This window comes from Choloepus didactylus, chromosome 14 (genome assembly GCF_015220235.1).
Source record: "Choloepus didactylus isolate mChoDid1 chromosome 14, mChoDid1.pri, whole genome shotgun sequence".
Classification (NCBI taxonomy): Eukaryota; Metazoa; Chordata; class Mammalia; order Pilosa; family Megalonychidae; genus Choloepus; species Choloepus didactylus.
The window spans coordinates 28,493,056-28,516,021 of NC_051320.1; the positions used below are offsets into that span (position 1 = coordinate 28,493,056).

At 36.6% G+C, this 22,966-nt stretch overlaps 1 protein-coding gene across 2 annotated transcripts in view; it reads right to left on the minus strand.

Moving 5' to 3' along the window:
• Window positions 1-22,966, minus strand: part of TRPA1 (transient receptor potential cation channel subfamily A member 1) — a 58,708-nt gene that overhangs the window by 33,689 nt on the left and 2,053 nt on the right. For both annotated transcript variants that reach the window (XM_037803420.1, XM_037803421.1), the window contains exons 2-10: window positions 20,265-20,424; window positions 17,153-17,328; window positions 13,420-13,527; window positions 10,398-10,506; window positions 10,068-10,213; window positions 8,963-9,099; window positions 6,084-6,132; window positions 1,229-1,328; window positions 476-576 (exon numbers count right to left, since the gene is read on the minus strand). In XM_037803420.1, the coding sequence (XP_037659348.1) occupies window positions 476-576; window positions 1,229-1,328; window positions 6,084-6,132; window positions 8,963-9,099; window positions 10,068-10,213; window positions 10,398-10,506; window positions 13,420-13,527; window positions 17,153-17,328; window positions 20,265-20,424 (1,086 nt within the window). The remainder of the gene's footprint in view (window positions 1-475; window positions 577-1,228; window positions 1,329-6,083; window positions 6,133-8,962; window positions 9,100-10,067; window positions 10,214-10,397; window positions 10,507-13,419; window positions 13,528-17,152; window positions 17,329-20,264; window positions 20,425-22,966) is intronic.

Here is a 22,966-nt window from a genome sequence, read left to right on the forward strand (position 1 = left end):
ATGTATCCTTACTGTAGATGAGGATATGTGGAAAACGCTCCATAACTTGGAAAACTCAACCTGATAAAATAATAATTATTATTATTTTAGCATTGTGCTGTGACTATGGCAACTTTATTTTAAAACTTTTTTGTTTACACATTTTCTGTTTTATTTATAATATGTTTTATTAAAGTATTACATTGAAACAATAAAGTATGCAGATCTTATATATACAGATCATTGGAGTATTACAAATAATGCAGAGCCAAATCTCCACTACCCAAATCAACACGAAGACTATTACCAGCCCTCCTGAAGGCTCCTGACCACCCTGTCCAGCCTTTACCCTCCACAAGAAGTAACCACTATCCTGAATTCTATCACGCTAGATCCTTTAAAACATTTATTTAACTCTAGAGTCAGCCTTCATAATAATAAAAATCATAATAAACAAAATCACTTTACTTTCTGTTGAAAGATTTATATATGTTACCTGCATAAATTCAGGTTGCAAATTTTTTAATCCATAGGGTTGTTGTACAGTCAAATGCAAAAAATTACGTCCAAGATGATCTTTTATGTCTACTTTGGCACCTAAAAAAGCCCAAGATAAGTATAACTTTTATTCACTTATTTAAAGCATGGCCTATGGTAGATTTTTAATTTAAGAATACCACAGATTTTTTATTTAAAACTTTGCAAACATTTAATTTACAGGAATATTTATTTAGATGAGAAAACTAAACATATTTTTAAAAGGGTTTACCTTATAGTGGGTGTTTGTGTATAAGATGGAGTGAAGAGAATATGTGCTGTTACCTTAATATATGAGGCCTACTTATTAAATTTTAATGCATAAAATTTAAACACGGAGAGACTGAATATCAGGAAGGAGGAGGGAGAAGAGAAGGATGCCTCTCATGGCACTAAGCACCTCACATGGGAGTCGTTATGTTACCTCTACTTCATAGGATAGATTTATTGAAAGAATGTTGATAAGATATTCAGCAAAATGCCTGGGACAATATAACTGCTTTATAAACACTGTCCATTATTGTTCTGAAATTATTTTCTACGTATCCCTCCCTTACTGGCATGAAAGTAATCTAGTCATGGGAAGTGTTCTATTTATCCTTAAATTCATAGCACCTGGCCCAGTGCCCACCGCACAAAAGATGGTCAATAGATGTTTATTTAACCAAACTAAACAGTAATTCTACAAGCCTGGCTTTGTCCCTCCTGGTACCTTTAGAGAGTAGCAGGTTCACTATATTCCAAGATGCAGAAGCAGTTGCTAACAGAAGTGGAGAACGTCCTTCACAATCAATTTTATTAATATCTGCTCCCTAAAACAAAACAAGCCATTCAACAAAGAGCCTATGAACAGATAAATCAGCTTACATTGCAATCTCTAAATAGTATTAATTTATTGGGACATGCCTATATATGGCTAGCATTCAAGCACATGACAAACTAAAGAATTGTTTGAAACATCCCTATACTCTATATATTATACATAACATCCGAAATCAAGGTATTCTTTCATAATTTCAACAATAAAATTATCTTTACATGCTAATCTTTTGACTGACATCTGGCAATAGCTTACTGTCACTACCATAAAAATAAATGCTTTTGACCAATTGTATTAGTTGAGTTTCTACTGTAAGGAATGATTTTTAAATATCCAAATTTAAAAAAATCTTTCAAATTTTTGCATGTGATAGAAAAAAACATTCACATGAAATCATTCACTTTTTTAAAAATGCACTTATCTTTTTCAATTCAAATCCTAGGTAAACTTTTTCATCTGAATATTTGAGAAAATTTATATTTAAAAATCACATCACAGATTTTTTTAATGAGTAAGTCAATATTTACCATTTTGTGTAATGGCTAAAATATTTGATAGGATAAGAAAACAAAAGCTTTTAAAATTTTCTTGGTAACAATTATATATTTTGGAAAGGGTAATAAAAATAGCTGAAACTGGAGGCAGGGCAAGATGGCAGCATAGAGAGGAGTAGAAGCTAAGTAGTCCCCCTGGAACAACTACAAAAAACCAGAAACAACTAGTAAATAATCCAGAATAACTGCGGGGGGACAAACGAGACCATCCACTCATCATACACCAACCTGAATTGGGAGGAATGCCCGAGAACACAGCATAAAATCTGTAAGTAAAACCTGCGGATCCAAGTCGGGAGACCCCCTCCCCCATAACCGAGCTGCAAAGCCTCCTGGTGCCAGAGAGAAGCTCTCTCCCAGCAAGCAAATATAGCTCAGCTGAGCTCCAACTGGGGTTTTAAGTAGTGTGAACTGCTCACTACAGGTACGCATCCCCCAAAAAACAGACAGAGGCTTTGGGTGATGACTGACCTTGGAGAGCCAGAGGGTCGCCTTGGACTGGGTCTGAAGGGGACTATCTGTTTCTTTTTTGGCTCAGTGGAGAAAGCCCCAGTCATTTTCAGTTTCCAGGGCTGTGACTTGGGGAAGGGTGGAGACAGCACAAGCAGAGAGTGAGACTATTGAAATGCTAATGACCTCCACCTGGGGGCTCTGTCTTCTCTAGGAGGAAGGGGGTGGGGCCCTTTCCATTCAGAACCAGACCCCAGAGCCTGGGGGAACACGGCCACACCTCCTCACACCAGTCAAGAATTATAGGCTAACAGGCATCACCTGCTGGGCAGAAAAGCACAGTGACCTGAGGCATCAAAGGGTGGAGCAATTTTCTAAGACACACCCGCAGGGAAACCAGATACTGAATATTTCTTCCCTCTGGGACCTGACCCTGTTCTGGTCTGGGAAAACCTGATTTGGATAACCAAGGAAACCATGCCTAGACAACAGAAAATTACAACCTACACTAAGAAAAACAAAGTTATGGCCCAGTCAAAGGAACAAATGTACACTTCAACTGAGATACAAGAATTTAAACAACTAATGCTAAATCAATTCAAAAAGTTTCGAGAAGATATTGCAAAAGAGATAGAGGCTGTAAAGGAAACACTGGGCATGTATACAGCAGAAATCAGAAGTTCAAAAAAACAACTAGAGAATCTATGGAAATGAAAGGCACAACACAAGAGATGAAAGACACAATGGAAACATACAACAGCAGATCTCAAGAGGCAGAAGAAAACACTCAGGAACTGGAGAACAAAACACCTGAAAGCCTACACGCAAAGGAGCAGATGGAGAGAAGAATGAAAAAATATGAGCAACGTCTCCGGGAACTCAAGGATGAAACAAAGTACAATAATGTACGTATCATTGGTGTCCCAGAAGGAGAAGAGAAGGGAAAGGGGGCAGAAGCAATATTAGAGGAATAATTAATGAAATTTCCCATCTCTTATGAAAGACATAAAATTACAGATCCAAGAAGTGCAGCGTACTCCAAACAGAAGAGATATGAATAGGCCTACGCCAAGACACTTAATAATCAGATTATCAAATGTCAAAGACAAAGAGAGAATCCTGAAAGCAGCAAGAGAAAAGCAACCCATTACATACAAAGGAAGTTTAATAAGACTATGTGCAGATCTCTCAGCAGAAACCATGGAGGCAAGAAGGAAGTGGTGTGATATATTTAAGATACTGAAAGAGAAAAACCGCCAACCAAGAATCCTATATCCAGCAAAGCTGTCCTTCAAATATGAGGGAGAGCTCAAAATATTTTCTGACAAACAGACAATGAGAGACTGTGAACAAGACACCCGCCCTACAGGAAATACTAAATGGAGCACTACAGGGTGATAGAAGACAGGAGTGCGTGGTTTGGAACACAATTTTGGGAGATGGTAGCACAACAATGTAAGAACACTGAACAAAGGTAACTATGAATACGGTTGAGAGAGGAAGGTGGGGAGCATGTGAGACACCAGAAGAAAGGAGGGAAGATAAAGACTGGGACTGTGTAACTTGGCAAAATCTAGAGTATTCAACAATTGTGATAAAATGTACAAATATGTTCTTTTACGAGGGAGAACAAGCAAGTGTCAACCTTGCAAGGTGTTAAAAATGGGGAGGCATTGGGGGAGGGATGCAATCAGCATAAACTAGAGACTGTAACTAATAGAATCATCGTATTATGCTTCCTTTAATGTAACAAAGGTGATATACCAAGGTAAATGCAGATAAGAGGGGGGAATAGGGGAGGCATGTTAGACACTTGACATTGGTGGTATTGTCTGATTCGTTATTCTACTTTGATTTAAGGTTATCTTTCCTTTTGCTGCTTCCTAGCTGTCATTTTTTTTCCTCTTTCTTTTGCCTCTCTACCTTCTTTGACTCTCCCTCCCGCCTTGTGGAAGAAATGTAGATGCCCTTATATAGATAGTGGTGAAAGTGGTGAACACATACATGTATGACCTTGCAGAGAACCATCGATTATTTACTTGGGATGGAATGTATGGTAAGTGAACAAAACCGTATTAAAAAAAAAATGGTTGATGACAAAACCTCGAGGGCAATATACTGAGTGAAATAAGCCAGACACATAAGGACAATTATTGCAGGGTCTCACTGATAGGAATTAATTATAATATGTAAACTCATAGACATGAAATATAAGGTACCAAGATATAGGACGAGGCTTAAGAATGGGGAACGGTTGCTTAGTATGAGCAGAATGTTCAATTAGGATGAACTTAAATGTTTGGAAATGAACAGGAGTGTTGGTAGCAAGATGTGAGAATAACTAACAGCGCCGAATGGTGTGTGAATGAGGTGGAAAGGGGAAGCTCAGAGTCATATATGTCACCAGAAGGAAAGGTGGAGGTCGAAAGATGGGAATGTGTAAAACTGAATCCTATGGTGTGCAATGTCCATGATCAACTGTACAAATACTAGAAATCACTTCCATGAACCAGAGCAAATGTATGACAATACAATTAGAAGTTAATAATAGAGGGGCATATAGGGAAGAACTATATACCTATTACAAACTATATACTACAGTTAGTAGTATTTCAACATTTTTTCATAAACAGTAACAAATGTACTATATCAATACTACGAGTCAACAATTGAGGGGGGTTGGTTAGGGATAGGGGAGGATTAGAGTTTCCTTTTCTTTTTTTCTTTTTTCATCTTTCACTTTATTTCTTGTCTGGAGTAATGAAAAGTTTCCAAAAATTGAACAAAAATTAAGTGTGATGGATGTACAGCTGTATGAGGGTACCCAGGGGCAAGTGATTGTACACTTTGGATCTTTGGATAATTGTATGGTATCTGAACAATCTCAATAAAAATGAAAAAAAAAAAATAGCTGAAACTCTGAATGTGGATTATTTCTCTCTCCTTTTGGGACCCACTGAACGTGTGTAAAAATGGTAGCACTATCTGTTTGAAAGCACAATGGTGGTCAACAAGTTCTGCCAGAGCTCTCTTGGAGGTAAAAGATGGCCACATTTGCATGAAACCATGCATGACATGAAATTATGGTCTATAATGAGTGTCTTCCCAGAACTCTTCTATGTAAATATTACCATTTCAATAGTTGCCATTGACAAAACAATAGCATGTTAAATACTACAGATGGAACTAAATTCCTGCTGATATGAGGGGGCTTAAGTCAAACCATTGTATTATTCATCCATATAAGGGGTTACTAAAATTTAACTCAAAAGCTGATTCCATCTCTTAGAGTGAAAGAGATCTCATGCTTTCATTGTAACAGACATTGGAAAATACAACTCTCCAAGTTTTCATTGTTTGCAAGATAGCACTGAGGCAGCTGTTGCAAAAGCTTGTAAAGGAGGGCAAAGCTGACATGTGCCTGCCTGCCCCTGCCTGAAAGCTAGTTGTGCTGAAGTAGACACCCCAAGCAATATATCAACAAATACCTAGCATTACAAACGTCGACACAGTTATGAAAAAGTACAATTCAATGCTTCAAGTTTCATGGTTATGAAGTTTGGCTGTTATTTAGTAGTACACAATATATTCTATTTGCAAATGTGTCAATTATCCTTTTGTAAAACTTGCAGTTAAACAGGAAATAAAAATTTGGTTTGTTTTTTAAAATTCATGTATGTAACTTACAATTTTTCAACTGTAAATAGTAATAAAGAAAATAAACTTGTCTATTGGATAGTTACCACTGAAATTAAGTAGTCTGCTAGTTCGTGGTGATCAAATAATGAGACTCTGCAAAAAGAGAGTTATGAGCTATTAAGTTACTGTTGATATAAATAAATAAAAGAAAGCCACTATATTCAGAAAGTGAATTGCACATGTCATTTAATAACATAAAATATTACAGAATTAGAAATCTTTCAAAATCTATAATTAAGTCTGATTAAGGTAACATTTCAAAGTAATAGTAATAGAGAAAAATCAAATACAAGAGTATATTCCACATCTTTTAGTAAACCTATTTTCTCCATGTAAAAATCATCATGAAGATTATTTTGAAGTGAGTAGTAGTGTCTGTTCCAATAGCTTGCGCTACAAGTCATAAGAAATGGCCCTGTCATCACTGTGATCATGGGGAATAACAACGGCTAACTTCAAGTGGCACTTAAGATTCATCTTGCCCTTAATGGAAAATCTCCTCTTTGGCAGAAGTCGCCAAGGCAATGATGCTTTCCTAAGTATTTATGAACAACCCCCACTCCCCAAAAATTATGGAGAGAATTGAAGTCATTTGCTGTCATTTCCTGCCCATCATAACAATAACAATAACTAATTAAGGAAATGAAAGTTTTCCAGCTATATTAAAATGCCACCACAATAAATGTTGATAATAATGATCTAAAACTTCATCTTTCCTATTGCAAAGCTCATTTCTTTATTCCTATTCTCAGCTGTACTAGGCCCTTTGTATATAAATTTCAGAAACAGCTTGTCAATTTTCACCAAAAACTCACAAGGGGTTGCGTTATGTTTAAATTATATCAAATATAATGTATTCAATAATTTTAGGAAATAAATAATGACACTGAGTCTCCATTCCTCTTAAAATATTTTGTTCTTTTATCCCTCTAATCTAGAGCCTTCATTACTCAAAGTGTGGTCTGCAGACCAGCGGTGTCAGCCATCGCCTGGGAATGCCTTAGAAATGCAGAATCTCAATAGATCTGGACACTGAGGCTTTGGGAAGTTGAATAACTTGCCAAAGTTTACACAGCCAGGAAGGAACAGAGCAGTGGCTAGAACCCATCTCCTTTTCCAGAGCTCTCAATTTCAGCTAGAATGAGGAACTAAGGTCTTTGTACTACAGAAACAAAAGGAATTCTAGACTTTGTAGCTCAAGATAAACTTCCAGTGTTATTAAAAGGGCATCCCAGGATCCTAGGAGTGTATCAGATTCATCAGAATCAGACTTAAATGGCCCAAGAAATCTTCAGCTAACCCAAGTTGAGAATGCCCAGCTGGGGTACTCATCAGGCTAAGGGTACCCATGGGCCAGGTGGATGGGCCCATTTTCTTAAAACAACTGATTTTTACACATAATTGTATATTAAGGCTGTGTTCTAAATGGAGAAAATTATTCTAACTATACATGGAGTACTGGGTTTCAAAATTGACTGAACACTGGAATCACAAAAGGAATTTTAAAAACATGGCTTTCTGAGACCCACCCCACAAATTCTGACATAATCTGGGGTATGAACTGGCATTGGGATTTTTAATAGCTCCCCACATGATTCTAATATATAGTGGTTTGAGATTCTCTGCTCTAGAGGTTAGTCTATCCATTGAGTTTTTTATTTCAATAGCTCTTTTTTTCTTTGTATGGTTTCTGAGTCTTTTTCACACCACCAATCCTTGATTCATATTTGCCAATTTGTTTTTCATATCTTGCTATTTTAATATATACATTTTTACAGGGATGTTAAGATTTCGTGTATCTTAAATATTCTTATTTTAAAATTTAAAGACCACCCTATGATTTCTTTTCCTTGGACTTACTTCCAAGGAAAATTATGCCTTTTGTGGACTTTGCACTCTTTCATTAGTTTTTCTTTCTGCTATGAAATTTTAGTTTTCAAGCAGATCATAAGTGGGAATTACTTGTAGTTCCTTTCTACTCAAGTTTATCCCATTGACTCTTGTGGCTTTGCTAATGCCTATATCCCCACCACCCCATCTCCCCAGGTAAGAGCTAGGCCCTTTATTGGTTATTTGGAGGTTATTTTACCCTGAGAGATTTTGTAGGTTTCTGGTCCAGTTTCCTTTTGGGAATAACTCAGCTCTTTCTGCCATTCCAGTCTTCCAACATGGTCCCAGCCTTGTGTGTGTGTGTATGTAAGTGTGTATGTGTGTGGTGAGGGTGTGTATGTGAGTGGGTGTGAGAGGGTGTATGTGTGCATATATGTGTGTAGGCTCACCTCAACACCTGTTTCACACAGGGAGCGTCTAGTCCTTGTCTTGCCAAATGGATCACACTGCCCATTTACACTGCCTATCTCCTCTCCTAGTGCCTAGTGAGTCTACAATTTCAGATGCTTTCCTGGCTGTGTATTTATGTTACACTCCACAGAAATATTTATCTTGTTTGGACTTGCTTTTAGTTTTTCTAAAACTGTATCTTTTGAAAATATTTTATAATGGTGGGAATAGTTGATAGGAGAATAAGATGGGACAGAAGGATGTATCTACTCTGTTATTTTCACTAAAAATGAGGCTAAGACACATGAGGAATTAGAACTGGGTAGAAAGGTCTTAGAAAAAACATGTATGTTGACCTCCTTAGCATCTAGGAAATTAATCTTGAGCCTGTATTCACTGGACTAAGAATTGATCCAGAATATATCACTGAAGATTTTATTCTGTGAAAATCTTTCCAGCATTTGGCTCTGATTCCAGAGGAAAATAGAGATTCCAGTTGAACCATGGGTTCTTGGCTATCTTTGTTCTTTTCTTTTGAACTGTAGAGTCTTTGCAAGTGTAAATGTAAACTTCTTCTTGCAGGGTATAATTTAGCACATGGAGACTAAAAATCTGCACACAGACTACGAGGCAGGGGACTTGCCTGTGAAGCGGTGTCTCCTGATTTCCATCCACGGCATTAACGATGTCACAGTCACCAGTGTAGGACGAGATCATCAGTTTCACAATGTCAGTGGCTCCTTGGGTCGCAGCAAAATGAAGGGCTGTGCACTTCCCATTCTGGAAAGAGAATCAATATTTAAATCTCAACTTAAGGCTCTAACTTCATTGCAGCTATGAGTTTCTTCTTCATGGGTGAAAAAAAATCAAGGAATAGTGAATTTAACATGATGAATTATGATTGCTTTCATCAACTGAAATCATCAATATAAAAATCACAGCGGCAAGAATGCTTCCTTGCAATCTGACAGCTCTTGGCATATACTTCTGGATGCCATTCTTCCCCGGGGAGCAGAAGGACCGTGTCTTATTCATTGCGGTAAGTGCCCAGTGTAAAAAGTGATTCCAGAGCCCACTACATCAGAGGCAGCTTTTTATTTCTATATTGAAGGAATTTAGGAGTCGTGTCCGAAAGCTGCATGAGATTAATAACCAATTTCCCCTTACTCCAAAAAAGGCAAGGCCTTTGCAGTATTTGGGAGGGAAGCATGTTCTCAACTAAGAACCTCAAGGGATTGGGCACCTGGCCAGCTGAAGAGAATGGGCCATAATTCTAGACATTCCATCAGTGGTGTCCAGCATGAGGTAAGGACCTGAGCTCAGCCAATGCTCTCACACAGAGATCCTTATAAATTGGACTTGATGTTGTCCTTAATTTTAAAGGTGATAACTTTTCAGAAGAGAACTAAAAACAAAAAAGTTAATGATTGGGCTTTAGTGCTCTTGACTGACAACGTTAATATATTATTATCATCCAAGGGTTGGCCTTCACTTATTTCATGGCAGTTAAATTGGATATATTCCTTATTGTTATTATATTTGCATCTGCAGCTCTTTTTGGTAGATCTCAAAATTCTTTACAGAGATTGACATTTGGGATATATTCTTGTTTTGCTTCCCTTGACATTTGTTTTCTGCTGTATGCATGCTTCACCTAAATTAACTATAAAAGAGCTTAAAAGCATCTTGGGGAATAGTGTATATGACAACTGAAAAATAACAGCATAATGTAGAATGTGAACAGCTACCTCCATCAGGTCTATCTGTGCTCCATTGTCCAGGCACATTTTAATCATTTCCAAGTTGCCGCTCTGAACTGCCATGTGGAGGGGACTGGCTTTCCCGTTATTGATGAAGTTAATATGAGACACTCTGCCACATCCGTGTTCGTCACCTTTAGAGAGTAAATTCAAGATAATGACTTTGAAAAATAAATGATAGGAATATTTTAAAAGAACATTTAGGCTTTCATAAAAAAAGCCTTGTGTATATTCTATTAAATATCTTTCAAATTAATAGCACCCACCAGAGAACAGACGCTTCTTAAAAGTATGGAACGTAGGAAAGCCTCTACTTACCATACTTTAATAGTATTTCCATGCATTGTTTGGCACCAGAAAATGCAGCTTGGTGAATAGGGAAACAGCCCCATTTATTTGATATGCATGGCTTAGCTCCTTTATTAAGCTGGAGGGGGAAAAAGAAAAACAACAACAAAAAAGTCAAATGATACTAGTAAACCCCAAATCAGAAAGCTTGGACAAGAATTCGTGTACTTCTCCAAGACCATTTCACTATTCTGTGCCTTTGATCTCAATATATTTTTCACTTTGCAGTTAATTTTAAATCACATAAAACACATAGAAAATTTTCATAACATATGAAACCTAGGTAAGTTAATTTTGGAACTAAACTAAAATTCTGAAATAGAGATACTTTATATTTTCTGAAGATGAAGCAAGGATGTGGACACAAAAATATCAATTTTGATACCCAAGCAAACTGAAATTAACACTTTTCAATGGGAATAATAAGATTCTTAAAACACTATCATGACTCCTCCAATATTCATTCTCAGTTTATTATGCAAATAGAGTAATATTTCCCTGGTCCTTCCCCTTCATTTATATAATATTAATAAATGGTTAGACTAGCACTCTGATAAACTATGAGAATCAGATATTTTCACTAATGAAAGTCCTCTATCTAAAAAATGTTAGAAAAACTGAATATTACATTATCTTTTTATCTAAGCCAATCATTTCCAACTACACTTTTCCATAGATCATTGTACTTCAGTGTTTTTTTAAATATCTTTTATCATCACAAAAGAAAAGTGTAAAGAAGCAAATACCATCTGAAATTTCACCTTCCAGATACAGCATCATTTAATACAGTATTCTTTTAAAAGTCTTATTTATTTGCATATTTGTATCATAGTCTATGACCAAGTTGTTCATAAAAGCTTTTACTTAATATTCTTTAATAATATGATTTTATCAAGTCCATTTTGTTCCTTTTTTGCATATAAAAAACTTTACATAACCAATTCCTGTTTTTGAGTTTCAAAATTTTCTCTTTTTTTCCTTCAACTTTCTTTGTTATATGTAACACCAATCTCAATATCCTTAATCATGGGACTTTGATAGCTTTGATTCTCTTCTAGTATATATTTCAAGAATTGGAAATTGCTCAGCCAAATTGTATTCTGCATCAACAGTTAATGCCATTTCCTTGATTCATAAATATTTCTCTGACACTGTATATCAACAAGGATTTTTCATTCTTGTTCATCTTTGAAATTTAGAGGAATTAATTAAACATTGTGTGCCCTTCACCACTTTTCTATGGGGCATTGTCTTTTTCTTACAGATTTGTAAGAAGACCTTATAGAAAGATCAATGGCTTTAATCATATGCTTTGTCTCCTCAGTTCAATTGATGTGCTATAATCATGCAACCTCTAATACTGAACTATCCATGTATTCCTTGGATAAGGCCACCATGGTCTTGTATGTTACTCTTAATTTTCTAGTATTTGAGTTTAGATTTTGCATCTATGTTTATATGTGAAATTGATCCACATTTTTCCATTGGGCAAGAGCTGTCAAGTTTTAGAATTATTATTATGTTTGCTTTAGAAAATTAATCTGGATGTTTTCACTCTTTTCTCATGCTATGAAAAGACTGCCTAGAATGGAAACTGTTTCCTAGAATTTGAAAGAACTTGTAAAACCTATAAAAGCATGTAATATTATCTGGGTGTGGGGCTTTAATAATTTATTCATTTTCTTCACTTTTTATGGTTCCCTTTAAGCCTCTAACTTCTTAAAATTCATTTTGTAATATTATTTATTGTCAGTGATTTTTCCATTTAAAAAAGGATTTTCAGATTTATTAGCATAGGACTGTGCATATTGACCTTTTCATTTTAAAATCCTCCTTTATATCCAGGAATCCATTTGTTATTTCTAATTTTGTTGATTTGTGCTTTCTCTTTTTCTGTTTTAGACTTGGCCAACATTATATCTATTTTATTATCTTTTTCAAAGAAATAATACTTGATTTTTTAAAACGTTGCCAGATTTTTACTTTCTGCTTTCAATTTTACTGTTTCTCTCCTCCAATTTCCTTTTGGCTTATTTGAAGCTCTTTTTCTAAATTCTTGGTTTGAGTGTTCATTTATTTTTATTCTTTTCTGGGTCCAATCATGGCAGCTTATAAGAATATGTATTTTGTCTCTGCGCATACCTAGTAGATATGCTAGAAAATGTTTATAAATTTAAATATCAGGCAGATAATTTTGAAATTCTTTTATTTTTCTTCTCTTATTCTCTGGGATGAGAGAGGCCAAATCAAATGGTGAAAGTATAGATGTTGGCCTAGATAGTGCGCAAGTGATGGAGGAGTATTTGGAAGAGAGCTAGATAGTGGGATTCTAGTACCACACTCAGAAGGGGCACTACCTAGAGCAGGAGAGAGTCATTTATGTATGCATCTTCAGGATTTTATGCACCACCCCAGAAATCTCCAGAGAGAAGGCTGGCTCTTTGCTTTCAGGGTTGTTGCAAATAACCTTGGTTGTTTTCTCACATAGGACTCCCTTTCCAAGAGCCTATGGTAGTCACTTCTTCTGGTCTTGGCAGCAAGGATAGCTGTGTTTCTCTTGACTTTTATTTTATGAGCTCACTGAATCTGAAATTGACTATATTCACCTTTCCTTTGACTACTCAGAAGCTTAGAGTCAAATATATGATCTACCTTTATTAACATGCAGGCAATGATACTTTGTGTTTTGTAATCTAGACTGACCACTAGCTTCATCTTAATTTTTCCCACTTGTATATTCTCTTCACTTTGATTTTCTCACATTTTCTTTAAGGCTTTCATGTTAGTTAGTCTTCTGTAAGTAATCTCAGATCCTTTTAGGAATTAAGGGATGTGCACATACATAAAAACACATAAAAGTGTTTTTCTGACATATTTTCTGTATTTTATATTTTGCCAAGGAGCAAAAATGAAGTCCTGTTGTAAATATCAACAATAATTCATGCTTTGCTAACAAAAATATAAGGTAGAAAAATATAATTAATATACAAACCAAGAACTGTAGTGCTTCACTATTATCTTTGGAGCATGCAAGAATCAGAGCTGTGTTTCCATTTTCTCCTTCCAAATTAAGATTAGTACTACTGTGCTCAGCCAGGACCTACATAAAAAGGGGGCAGAACTGTCAAAAAGCTAAATTGCAGATTTTCAAATAGGGTATTATTGTCTTCCACTAGATTATAAACTCTCCGATGCCAAGGACCATTCATATCCCTCCCTCTCCCACTCAATTAAAAATCATCTGGCACAAAACCTTGTAAATAGAGAGTACTAATTAAATTTCTCAAATAGATGAAATAATATTGATTTCCATATCACATCAATTCATGCAATATTGAATTGTGGAAGTAGAAACAGGATAAGAATTGAAGATATTAGATAACACAGCACATTTAATACTTCTCACATGTATTAAGTAAGCTTTGCTAATCAAATAAATTTATGGAGCTATTGTGAATATCAGGAGGCAGGGAGGAAGGAGGGAGAGAGAGAAAAGGAGAGAGAGAATGCACTGTCCCCCTACTCATCACCTCCAGTCATTTTCCTTTTACCTAGATTGCAAGCATTCTAAGAAATGTGAGTTGGAACTTCATTCCCTTAAGTAGAGAAAATAGAGTTTCATGTGGCACTTTAGTATGGCTAAAAACTTGATCTGGAATATAACTTCCTATGATGTAAAAATTAGCATTCCTGATAAAATGGTTAGGTCCTTCTTCTGAGGGAACTTAAATGATTACGTTACCTCCTTTTACCTGGTTGACTGTCCGCTGTTTATTGACCAAGAATTATCTTTAGCCAGTCTTTATTTTATATTCATCTAACAATCTCATATAATATCTCCCCCAAGAGAGAAATCTTTGAACTGGCCTAATTAGAAGTCTTTCCCCTTGCAGCAAGACTATAATAAAACTGTAACATGTGTTCATAATTAAACTGTTTAAAAAGATTTTTTAAACAAGTTGTTTCCTAGAAACCTTTATTTAAAAAAAAAAAAAAAAAAAAGCACACAACCTCCTGAGCTGCTTGCTAACAGAATAGGTTCTGATGTGACCGGCAGCAAATCAATTAGGGTTACTAACTAGCTCTGCTCATAAAAGAAAATTAAACTGAGATTTTAGTATATATGAACATATAGGGAAAATATTGATTGGTGGATGAAGGGAAATGAGGTTAATTCTATGGACTGCAGGCATTTTCATATTCTATTCTTAAGAAGCTATAGACTCTCCTGTAAGATACCTACAAAGCTTATTACAGATGGCCCTGAGAAGAGACTTTTTTCCCTTTGCCGTCTTAGAATCACGGATCATTGGATCTGTAGCATTTATTAGTGTGTTACTAATGTACTGCCATAAACACATTCTTTTAAAAATCTGTTTTAAATTATATGTGGCAGGGATCCCAGAGAAAGCAACTAAACTGTGTGCCCATTTCAAATTCAGGCAAGACCAGGCAAGTCTGGAAGGTTAGCAGGTGAGTTCTCCAGGGGTCTCTTTGATGAGAACCAATACTTTGAAGTTAAGTTCCAAGGACTAAGGTTTGCAGGCCACTGAGAAACAGGGACACCCCCTAATCCCCAGATCAGTATACCCCAAGGAACAGTATGCTTCCTGGTATATGTGTGAGAACTTCAGGTGACGCACAGATATTTATTTTTTACCTTAAACCATAAATGCAGCTGTGGAGAGTTTGGGGGAAGGCTGGTGGAGCAGGCAAGAGAAACTTTCTAAAATGGCAAGGGCTTGGTGAGGCATCCTGCAGGCCTGGCCCATGGGCATTACGGAGGGGCAGCCAATAGGTCTGCTATTTGCAAGCATATGGGAGACCCTCCAAATCTCTTCTCCTTCTTCTCTCCCCTTCATCCTTTGCTGAAGCATAGGGATTTGAAAACATTTTAAATGTAATTATGGCTGGTAAGACCACATAGGTGATATACAAGTAATTTCAGTTCTCTTATAACCCAACTTTTCTTCTCTTTCTAGAGTTATCTGGGAAAATCTTTGTTATATTCACCATCTAGCTGATCAACTAGTAATGGGCTTTTTCCAAATCATTCTTTCCTATTTTTATGTGATCCCACTATTCTCTCTTTGTTGGTCTGACAATTTCTGATCTCTAATAAACTCTAGCCTTTCAACTGCTCCTGCCTTTGAGTTCCCAAATAACACTTTCATGGTCAAGATTAATTAAGTTATTGGGCATTTGTTTCTGGAAAGAGCCTTCAGAAGCAGCAAAAGACCTCGACAGGGAGCCACGGGAACTCACTGGGGATCCTACAGTCACTAGTGGCCCAACCCAGACGATACAGAAGCAGCATCTGGCTCACGAAGAATGCAGGCATTAAAGAACAAACAAAAGCAGCCAATTGCAGAGGTTTTCCCAAAACCTTCTCAGGGGCTGTCCCCACCCATCTTCCTGTAGGCGAGATCTCATCTCTCCCCTGCTCATTCAGTCAGAACCTTCATATACTCATTCATTCATTCAACAGCCTTCATTTACTAGCACAGTGATGAGGTCTGGAGATTTAGATTCGTGAGACATGGTCCCTCCCTTCAAGGACACAACTGGGGTGTTATGTCAGGGGCAGGAAAGTACATCATCATCCAATTACAATATTATGTGCTAATATTGTACAGTAGGTAAGCAGAAAGGGAGTCCCCCTCAGCCATCTATAGCAGGCTTAAATTTAGGAGCAAAGGGCTCAGTGGTCTGGGAGAAAGGCATTTGGGTTAAAGGGAATGTGGAACTAATGGACCTTTTTGGTGAGTTATAGACAAAATAGGTTTTAGTGTGGCCTAGCACAATACCAAATCATCATTTGCAACATTGTTTCTACAGGAAAACTCATAATATGATCCAAGAAACCTGTCTTAGAAAAGAAATTCTAGAACATGATCTGTTTGTATATTGCAAAATACCCTAAGCATGCATGTGTGTTTTCTAGTGTGTCTGTGAAATTGAGGTGCAGTGTCAAAGTCATGGCCTAAATATTACTCTTTAGGCATTTACCAGGGTTTTTACCACTGGTAAGGTTAGCAGTAGCATCTACCACTATTTTGAAAAAAATAAGACATTCACCAATAGCATCAGTATGTCTTCTGCTAAATAATCAGTATGACAGGACATCTCTTTAACAAATCAGCAGATCATAATTATGTTTTCTCTTTTCCATTGAGACACTCATCACCTTCCTCCTTTCAGTTCTTCAACCATTCAGGTAAAAGTGATAAAGCCTTAACTTGGAAACATAAAGCTGAGAACAAAATTCCTAATTCTTGCTTTCACCAGGTATGTGACCTTATGCAAGCTATTTAATTCTCTCTGTGCCTCCGTTTCCTCAACTATGAAATGGGAATAATTATATAATTATAGTCATACTTCAAAGGTTTTTTAAAAGAGGATTAAATAAACAAAAACATATAAAGTTCTTAGAACAATACTTGGTATGTCATCATCATCATCATCATCATGGTTTTCTAAAAGAGGATTAAAGAAACTAAAACATAAATTCTCAGAACATTGCATGTTACATCATCATCATCGTCATAATGTGCCATCAGCATCAGCATCATCGTTTGGTTAGAAGTGAAGATGCTGTGATTGTTATGTCTCATCTGCGCTGGAGCTTTGGATGGCCATCCTGGTCTCAGCAGAGAGAGCCAGACTTGGGTCTCAGCCCCAGCCCCGACGTCCCCCAAGTGAGCCGCCGCAGCCTTCCTTATTACCTTCATCACCTCATGGTGCATGCATTGCACGGCTATGTGGAGTGGCCCCATCATGTGGCTGTTTCTGAGGTTTGGGTTTGCTCCTTTACTGAGAAGAAACTTTACACTTTCAACCTGGTTTTTTTCTGTGGCCCAGTGTAGAGGGGTATTTCCATAACTGTCCATCTCATTCAGCACTAGAAAAAGACACAAAAATGTGGGTTAAATTGCTTTCACTATATCCAACACTTCCTGACTCCCTAGTCTCTACAAAGCTCTGTGCCAAGTGCTACTTGAAGATGGCATCTTCTTTATTAGAAATAGAAATAGAGCTTCAGCTCTCAAGAAATATCTAATAGGTTCCTATAGGGGATGTGTAATCATATGACACAGACTTGTCAAAAGGACAGAGTTAAATGTCTACATTTAGCATTTGTAAGAAATAGATACTACTATGGCTACATGTTTTAATCTGTGGTATGAATTTTGGGGTTGTTGTAAGGCAATGATACTATATAAATGCAAAACTTGTATAAAAGCACTCAACTAGGTTCAATACCACCTTTATTTCATGCAACCCACCTAACAGCCATGCCAGGTGCCATGAGCATTTTTCAGAAGTTAAGGCCACAAGAGGTTAAAAAACCTTCCAACAGTCACACAGCTAGTAAGGAGTTGTGTTAAGTTACCTTATCTCTTTGAGCCTCAGTTTTCTCAAATGCAAATTTGGGGGGGAAATATATACCTTGCAAGGTTATTGGGAGGATAACACTAAATGATGGCTTTAAAGAGCTTAGCAGAGTGTCTGGCCAATAGAATGGTTCAAAATTGCTAATGGGAAACAAGACACAGATAATAAATCACAAGGCTAGAATTTGAGCATAGGTCACCTGACGCCACACACGGTTTCCTTGCATTTCTCCAACGCAATATAGCATGAGTTAGCCTGTGAGCTCAGCATTAAGAACATGCTCTTGCATCCTGCCCTTGCATCAAATAAACATGGCTTTCTGCTTTATCAACCATATTAGCTATGATGATATAGTTACATATCTGGGGAGGGGGTTAAGTACTCACTCATAAATACAGTTTGGGGATCATCTGTGATATCTGAGACCATGCTCCAGCCATGTTTCCCATTTCTCGCCTGTTTTTATTTATCTTTTCACTTTATCCTATCATTCAGCCAAGTCTCTCATTCTCAACAACAGACACAGACACACACACACACACTCATGCTCATTTCTTGATCATTCTCTCGGATCAAGACAAAGCACTCCATTCAGCATTCCATTCAGTACCAAACTTAATTAAACAAGGGACAATTCATAATCAAACAACTTGAATTTGGCTTCTAGCTTCACTACTTTTCAGAAGTCATTTTTACAACTGAGGCCTTCTAATTGAAGGACTTTAATGTGATCTTCAACCTACTTGGTTTTTGTGGCAATTGATCTTTCTGACTCATCTGTCCTAATAATTTGTCCCTCGGCTTCTACATCATCAATGCCTTATCTGTCACCTCTTCTTCTTCACCATCCTTTTACTAGCTTTCCTTCTGCCATCAGTCCCTTAATGCTGGTTCACTACTCTTAACTACTTTTTTTTTAAATACAGTTTTATTGAGATATATTCACATACCCTACAATCATCCACAGTATACAATCAGTTGTTTACAATACCATCTTATAGTTGTGCACTCATCACCAGAATCAATTTTTGAACATTTTCCTTACTCCAAAAAAAAAAGAAAAAACAAAAATAAAAGTAAAAAAGAGCACCTAAAACATTCCATCCCCCCATCCCACCCTATTTTTCATTTAATTTTTGTCCCTATTTTTCTACTCATCTATCCATACACTGGATAAAGGGAGTGTGAGCTACCAGGTCTTCACAGTCACACAGTCACACCATGTAAGCTACATAGTTATACAATCATCTTCAAGAATCAAGGCTACAGGGTTATAGTTTGACAGCTTCAGATATTTCCCTCTAGCCATTCCAACACCCTAAAAACTAAAAAGGTGTATCTATATAGCGCATAATTTAACTACTTTTGTTAGATATTTTAAGCTCTCCTAAAGGATTTTCATGCATTTTCAGGGCTCCACCTACTTCCAATGCAACAATGACCCTGGTGGGGGGGAGGTGGGGGTGTCCTTTCCTTCTATATATCTGGTTGTCTACTGGCTATTTCCAAGTGATGTACCCTGTGCTTCTCAAGCTCAGTGTTACTAAAACCAAATTCATTATCTCCTCACACCTTCACACTCCTCATACTCACTTCTCTTTTATGATATGCCCCCTTTTCAGTATGGTTATACTATTAGCCTAATCTCCTAAATTAGGAACCTCAAAATCAACATCAACTCCCCACCATTTACTCCTCACATTCCATCTGTTATTAAGCTCTGTTGACCTTACTTGTAAAATATCTCTCGAATCTCTCCCTTTCTCCTGTTCCAACGTCAGAACCATGGTGGGCTCTCATCTTCTCATTACTACCAAAATGGCTTTTTAATTGTCTTCCATTTGCAACCCATCATCCACAATATTGACAGAATGGTCTTCTGTAATAAAGATCTCATCATACTGCCTCACTACTTAAAAATATCCTGTGCACACCCCTCCCTTGTTGCCTACAGTTGAGTTTCTCAAGCAAGCCTGCATCTAAGAGGTGGAGAGGAAATGTTACATCTTCTTGGAGTGTTGATTTTATTCAATGATAAATAATTTTAAATGCATGAGAACTTCATCAAAAATATTATAAAACATTGCATACAATAATAAATAATTTTAAACGCATAAGAACTTCATCAAAAATATTATAGAACATTGCATACAATTTATATGAATTTTTATGATTTATCATAAAGTTTCAAAGAAAGTCTGTGCTTGCTGGTGGCGGCAGGGTGATGGGGGTCTCAGATCCCCAGGGATACAGCTGTACTCTACTTTGCAGTATTTCAATGGAAAACATTGAAAACACTGGCCTGTAGGGAAATCCAGACTCCTGAGTGAGATATAGGGGCCCTTTATAATCTAACACTAATCTACCCTTCAGGATCACTTCATACCACTCTTCCCAATAAATCTAATGAGATTATGGTTTATGGACCATTCATTTTGTTACCTTCACAAGAGGATTCATTGATAATCATCTCCATCATCTCAATCTGACCTTCTTCTGCAGCATGATGCAAAGCAGAGGCATTCTCATCATCATATTTGCTTAATCTCTTTCGTTTCTTGACAAAGTTTTGCAATTTACATGTACTTCCTTCAAAAACCACCTAGATATACATAAAAAAATTGTTATCTCCAACAAGCATATAAAAAACTTATGAATGTAAAGTTAATTGTTTTATAGCCTGTAAAAGGTTATCATGCAAAAGCATTATCATGTTTATGAGAAAGTAAATATTTTTCTTGGAGAACATAAAATCCTTACATAAAGAAGGCACAGCAAATGCCTAAACACTGATAAGCACATTAAATACATTTTAAAAATTTTCTGCTGTACGCCTATATGCTATAGAAATAAAGGCCTTGAGAAAAGTTTTGAAGTAAACTTAAGGGATGTAATCTGAGAAATTCTGTCTAATGTAAAGAGAGGGAAATCTGATTTGCCAAGAGATAAGGTACTTTAAGTACAACATGAGCAGTTTTGGTGAGATAGAAAGGTTTTCGTGAATGCAAGGATTATTGAGTCCAGGAATCTCTATTACTGCCTTCTCCCTGGCCTATATCCTATCCCCATCCACCCAATCTATATAGATGAGAGCTGGGAAAATGTTTGTGAGGGGCTTCATGTGAGTCACATGGTCAGTCAACTAAAATGGCTGCCTCCACATCCCTGAAACAAGCGGCTCCTTTTTGGCCACCAAGATTTTGTAGCAGGCCAGGTCAGGTGAGATTCACCTCCTGCTTTCTCTCTGCACACAACAGAAGCTGTCATGACTGTGCTCTTATTTAGGGCCAGACTGTCCCTGAACTACTTGGTTAATTTTCATTCTTTAGAGGCTTCAAAAATGAATAGGGAAAAAAATTGAATGAAACTTCATTCTAGTCCTATGATAATGTTCAGATTAAAGTGATTTCTCAATGTTCCTTCCAGCTTTGCAAGTATGTGACCAAATAATACACTTGCCTGACATTTTGCCAAAGCTATTTCATCGTTTGGACCCAAAGCAAAATGTTCTATGAGACAGTAGCTCTTCAGGGAACCCACTGTAAAAAAGCATTTTCTGAAAATACAGAAAAACCCTCCAAATAAATGATCCAGATACTTGCTTTAATTCCACTCTTGACTGTGACTGGTCACATTTGACACAATGTAAAATATGTGCCAAAAATTCTAAACTTGTTATTTTAAAGTTAATCAGAGCACTTCTCACTGCTAAAAAACAAACAAACAAACAAACAAAAAACTAAAAACTAAAAACCAAACAAAAAAACTATGATTAAATAAAACAAAGCATTGAAGTACTTACTTTAATATAGTTATTAAAGAATTGGGCATATTAGGATTCACTCAGGAACTGTCAGGTTGAAATAAATTAAAGACAGTCTCTTAAAATTTTGAACTTTGTTTTTGCTTCTGCTATCACAGAATAGTACCTACAAAATCGCTTTTCTGTGGTATTAACTTAGATACAAATGTGTCACATTGAATTCTATAAGCTACATATAGCTTTAGTGAAAGCAGAATATGATGATGAGCCTCCAACCATTTCCAAAGTTACACATATTCAGTGATAAATGAAAGTTGTGCTTCTTTGAGAAATAGGCACTTTCTCAATGTCTCACCCTATCAAAGAGATGGTTCATCTAAATCTATTTGGCAGCATTTGAGCTCTTGAATTTTGATACATTCTTTGAGATTGTACTGCCCATTCCACAGTGCCAGAAAGAGCAATGGGTGGGCCAGTTCAGCAATGCACTGTCAACACAAACCCAATTACACACTCTTTTGATAGAGCAAGTACTAGCTTCAGATACAGGAACTGGTGAATTCTCAGTGACAAAACAGTATCTAAATGCTTTAGACACACTCCTCAGAAGTGCCAAAGGGGCCTCACCCATCTGGATTGGTATATGCCACGCCAAGGCAGGCTTTGAAGGGATTTTTTAAAGTTCTTCAAGTAAGCTGAGGATGTCATTTAGACAAATTAATATATTCATTCAACGTATTTTACGATTGCCGCAGAGTCACTTCAGATTCTTTTGGATTCTGAATTATATGGCTAGATACAGATCATAATAGACTAGATCATTTTTAGAGAAGTTAATTATAAGCCTTTAAAAACAGATATCAAATAGTATCTTTTTTTATGCTGCTTTAATGAAATGCATAAAAGTAGTAATGGGGAGAAACTAAAAGGAGAGATTAGAACTAATGAAAAGTGAAATGCTAAAGTATTAACTCTCTTGAAGGAAAGTAATTGGATAAGGCTAAAGGCATCTATCAAATGGCTCTTTTCCCACAAGATTTCTCATCTCGTAAGTTTTCTGTGAGCCTTCGATTTTGTTGGTATTCCTGAGATAATATGTGTGCACTAGGGAATATATATTATACACCATATCTTTTAATCAGGAAGCCACCAAGAAGTCCCTAGAGTTCAGAACTCTCTGCTTATGTCACTTTGTAATGAATCCAACCACTGGGATTTCTACAGAATGATCTGGAATTGCTGCAGTTAATAAAATAAAATACATAAATCCCTCCATCTATATGTTCTGGTACAGCTTCTAACAGCCTTAAATAACATAGCTCTATTTCACCTAGGCAATAAAACTAAATAAATAAATACACAAAGAACAACAAATGTGAGG